The 4,565-nt window shown below is 51.3% G+C and overlaps 1 protein-coding gene across 1 annotated transcript; it reads right to left on the reverse strand.

Annotated features, from left to right (window-relative positions):
• Positions 1-638: 638 nt before the first annotated feature.
• On the reverse strand, positions 639-1,754 carry TMEM229A (transmembrane protein 229A; the record flags this gene model as incomplete). Its single annotated transcript, XM_082846341.1, has 1 exon — positions 639-1,754. The coding sequence occupies one exon, from the start codon at positions 1,752-1,754 to the stop codon at positions 639-641; it is 1,116 nt and encodes a 371-aa protein (XP_082702467.1).
• Between the last annotated feature and the right edge of the window lie 2,811 nt (positions 1,755-4,565).

Genomic DNA, 4,565 nt, shown 5'->3' on the forward strand with positions numbered 1-4,565 from the left:
AGAAAAGATTTCTTATCTAAAAATTGATCCATAGCATATGTTTTCAAATTTGTCAGTCTCTTTTCATTTGTGTGCTAGACAGAGGCACTTTAAGAGCTATTAACTGTAGTCTCAGGAGTACAAGACTGGTTTTCAGCAGTCATTGGTAAATATGGCAAGGAATTAAAATGACATTGGATTAAAAAGAAAGTAAACAAATCATTAAATCAGAAAATTTCACCAAATCTTGTAAAAATCACTGGTCTCTGAGTTAAAGAACTTCCTCACTTAAAAAAGAAAAAAGAAAAATCAGTGGCTATCCCCCCCACCCAAATAAGTGAATACTACAGCTTTTCGATGTTAAGCTATGATGGTTTTGCTGTTTGGGCTAGTGAGGGTTTTAAAATATTGACGAGTTAAGTACTTTGAGTTATGTTTCCAGCAATATTTCAAAGTATTGTAGTATTATGCAGAAATTCCAAATAGAAAAACTAAAATATCGAATAAAACAGGTTGAAAAAGTTTAGTAAAATGTATAAAAATTAAAAGGCTAAAAAACAAAAACAAAACCAAAAAAACCTCACCGCGTTTTAAGTGTGTAAAAATAAATCACATTCATTCATGGAAATCCAGTGACTGTTTTTTTTTTTTTTTTGGTCTTACTTAGTTGGTACGTACTGCACCTGCCACAACACGTTGGAAAGTAGGTCCTGGTACACACTAAGGAATATCCAACCAGGTAAATACATCAGGGTGATAAGGCCCATGAAATTGAGCGGATAGTGAGAATAGTCCCAGGAACAAGCGCCCCAAGTGCGGAGTCCCAGACCCCAGGACAACTCCCACGCGTAGATGAAGATCACGTAGAAGGGCACTCGCTTCCAGGTGCCCCAGCCCCGACTGTAGTGGAGGTGGAAGTAGAGCTTTTCCACCACGAAACTGCAGCTGCCGTACATAAAGAAGGACCAGAGAGACGTGTGGCCGCTGCTTGTCCCGTCCCCCTGGCCCAGCAGGTTAAAGAAGAATGTGAAGAAAATCTCATCCAAAAAGCCGTGCATTCCGAAGAAAAGAAAGCGAAGCAGGTCCGGCAGCCCCTGGCTGGGGGCTCCCCCGGCGCCCCTGGGGCCGCGAGGTCTCCGCCGCCGGCCGCCGGCTGCCGCAGGGACCCGGGCGCCTGCAGGGGTGGGGGGCGCGCCGCGCAGCAGCTGTTGCTGCTGCTGCTGCTGCCGCGGCTGGTACCGTAAGCGCAGGAAGCGCTTCAGGAACACTTGGCAGTGGTAGAGCGCCAGCACGTACTGCAGTGCCAGGTCCAGCGCCCCCGGCGCCGCTGCGCCCCCCGGCCCGCCGCCCTGGGTGAGCAACGCGCCCGCCAGGGTCTGCAGCCCCACGTGGGCCGAGGGGTAGAGGAGGAAATTGAAGACGAAGGCGCTGGGGCAGCGCCGCTGCTGCAGGTAGACCTTCTCCAGGGCAAAGTGGGTGAGCGAGTGCAGGAGGCAGTGGTAGGGCGAGGAGAAGCCCAGCATCCGGAGGTCGGGGCTGCGAACGAAGCGCCGCGCCGCAGACAGGAGCACGTCCAGGGTGATCCCGTGCATCCCGTAGAAGTAGAGGCGCATCCAGGCGGGCAGCGCGGCGCCCTCGGCCGGCGCTTCAGCAGTGGACAGCGGCTCGGGGCGGCTGACGGCTGCCTCGCCTCCCCGCCCGCCGGGGGCCCCCGAAAGCCTCGTCGCGCCGCCCCTCCGCGTGGGACCCTCGTCGTCCGCGTCCCTGCCGGCCATCGACTCAGAGGCTGCCGGGGCGCCCGAGCCCGCGCCACCGCTGCCGCCGCCGCTGCCGGGTGCGCGGAGCTGCGGGGCCGAGAGGCCGAGCCCCGCGCCGCCTCCCGGACGCTGCCGGCCCCCGGGGGGCGCGCGGGGAGCTCCGTCCCGGCCGCAGCCGGGCGGCGGCCGGAGCTGCTGCGATTGGGGGATGCGCGGGCCGCCCGGCTCGCGGAGTCCCCCCGCCGCGGCCCCGCCGCGCCCTCGTCTCCAGTCCCGGGCGAGGTGCCGCCGGCCAGCGCCCGCGCTCACCCTGCGCGGCCTATCGGGCGCCGAGGCCCGGCGAGGTGCAGTGGCGCCGGGGCCGAGGGGAGAAATGCAGAGGCTGGTGCAAACCCCATCTCCTCCGCGGCGCAGCCCCGCCGCCTCTGCTGCAGGCTCTAGAAGCGTAACGCGAGCAGCGACGCCCCTTCCCCCGGCCCTCCCCATGCCCCTCTCAGCCCGTGTCGACCTCTCCCGCCTTCGCAGTCCCCCCTCCACGCCCCAGCCCTCCGCGCTGAGTCCCGCGGGGGTCCGCTGGGGAAGGCCCGGCCCTGCCTCTCCGACCGCGTACCACGCTCCGCACCCGCTCCCCGCCCGGGCCGGAGGCGTTTGCTGGGGCGGAGGCTCCGAGTGGAGAAACACCCAACAGGTGTGACTGCGAGCTGGTGGGCATCCCTTTTATCGAGGAACCAGGGCGAGGGCCTGGCTGGCGGAGACGAATGGCCGAGTGCCACCGACCGGAGGCTGGGCCTGAGACCGAACTATGGTGCTGTATACTTAATGTCCTTATTCAAAGCCAGCTGTGTCCCAGTCACAGGGAATAAACCGGAGACTGCACGCCGGCGCGCCCCTGCGTTTCCCTGCTTGGGAAGTATTGCCGCGGGGCCTGGTCCTCTTTGTCAATCTCTCCGCCTGGCCAGTCGGCTTGCCGCGGCTTGTTTGCTCCGGGCCGGGGACCGAGATTCAGAGTCCGCCAGAAGTTATGAAATGATTGGAGGCCAGCTGGGTCGGGCATTGCTTTATCTTAAATCAAGAGTAGTACCTTTGCTCACACTGGCACACCCCAGTGGCCACTTTTTCTCCTTGCAGAAGAACTAGGTCATCCCAAAAATGGAGAGTGAAAAAGAGAGCGGGGATTTTTTTTTTTTTTTTTTTTTTTTTTTAGGTGGAGAGGGTGAGGGACTCCAGAATTTTGGTGTTTGCTCCACTGTTTTTCTCCAATTTTGAATCAGGCTTAGAATTGGAGACAACCTTAGAGATAAATTATACTGACAGCTCCCCCCACCCCACCAAAACAAACAAACCAAAAAAAAAAAAAAACCCCAAAACCCATAGATCATGTCTAGGCACAAACTAGATAACAGATCTAATTTGTAAGTTCAGATGTTTCCTGGGTGGAAAGCTTTCTGGGGATTTTTGTTTCCTCGGGAAAATAAATATTCTGAGGCAGTCCTCCATTTTTTTTGTTTGTTTGTTTTTTTCGTTACGCGGGCCACTCACTCTTGTGGCCTCTCCCGTTGCGGAGCACAGGCCCCGGACGCGCAGGCTCAGCGGCCATGGCTCACGGGCCCAGCAGCTCCACGACATGTGGGATCTTCCCGGACCGGGGCACGAACCCGTGTCCCCTGCATCGGCAGGCGGACTCTCAACCACTGCGCCACCAGGGAAGCCTCAGTCCTCCATTTTTAAAGCAATTTTCTCTCTACTCTCTCCCCTTCATTTCAACCCCTTATATTACAATCAGTCTGTGGTTACTAAACTGTCGGTGAGTTAGGGAAGAGAGAGAAATAAGAGTGTGGTGAGGAGAAAAATTGTTAAGGTGATATCAACACTTGAATAAAGCCAAGTTCTTATTTATTTATTATTAAAAGCTTTGTTTGAATGTGGTTCATTTGCAGGTTTCTTTTAGCAACTGTCAAAAGTCAGTGTGTGGACGTTGTCATGCTACGGACAGAAGCATCAAGCAGCAGGCTCATCAAACCTGTTGTAAAACAGACAAGGTTAGTTGCCCAAGGGCATGAGCAATAATAATGCAGACATTTTCATGAGTACCTACTATATATAAGATGCTATGTGCATTGGGGTAAGAAAGGGTTATAAGATGCACAGTTTAAGAAGTGTATAGTCTAGTGGATATGACAACAATCTACCATACCTGTGTAAAGCTTATTTATGATTCTTATTAATAACTAATTATGACTGGCTAGTAGTACACACCAGATAAAATGTTTCTTTGAGTTATTATTTTACTAAATAAAGAATTTAGGGCCCAATTTATCAGGTAATAAACAAATGCTTTCTGTTTCCATAATTGCTATTCAGACAAGGAAACACTTCATCATAATAGCGTAAATATAGTGATTCAAACATGCATACTGTAACTTGCTAGATTAAACCTGAAGTACTTTCAGATGATAAATTAAACTTCAAGGACCCAAGCCTTCTATTTCTTCTAACTTTTTTTAAAGATGCAAAGAAAACCTTGAAACGTCTAATTTTGTAATCCAGTCTAGTTCATCCCAGGGAGTATAGGAAAATCTTTTGAACTAAATGAAAAATTAGAGCTTCTTTTTCTATATTTTAAATCTCAGCATTTAAAAAATTTCTATTACATCAGTATGATATCAGTAAATAGGACATGTATAAATTTTATATTAGTATAATATTAGTATATAAATTATATCAGCATAATAGGATGTATATAAAATTTATACATGTGTAATACATACACATATATGAAACGTGCTTACTTTAAAAAATTAATTAATTTTAAATTTTTGGCTGCATTGG

This window comes from Leucopleurus acutus, assembly GCF_964270905.1.
Source record: "Leucopleurus acutus genome assembly, chromosome: 9".
Lineage (NCBI taxonomy): Eukaryota > Metazoa > Chordata > Mammalia > Artiodactyla > Delphinidae > Leucopleurus > Leucopleurus acutus.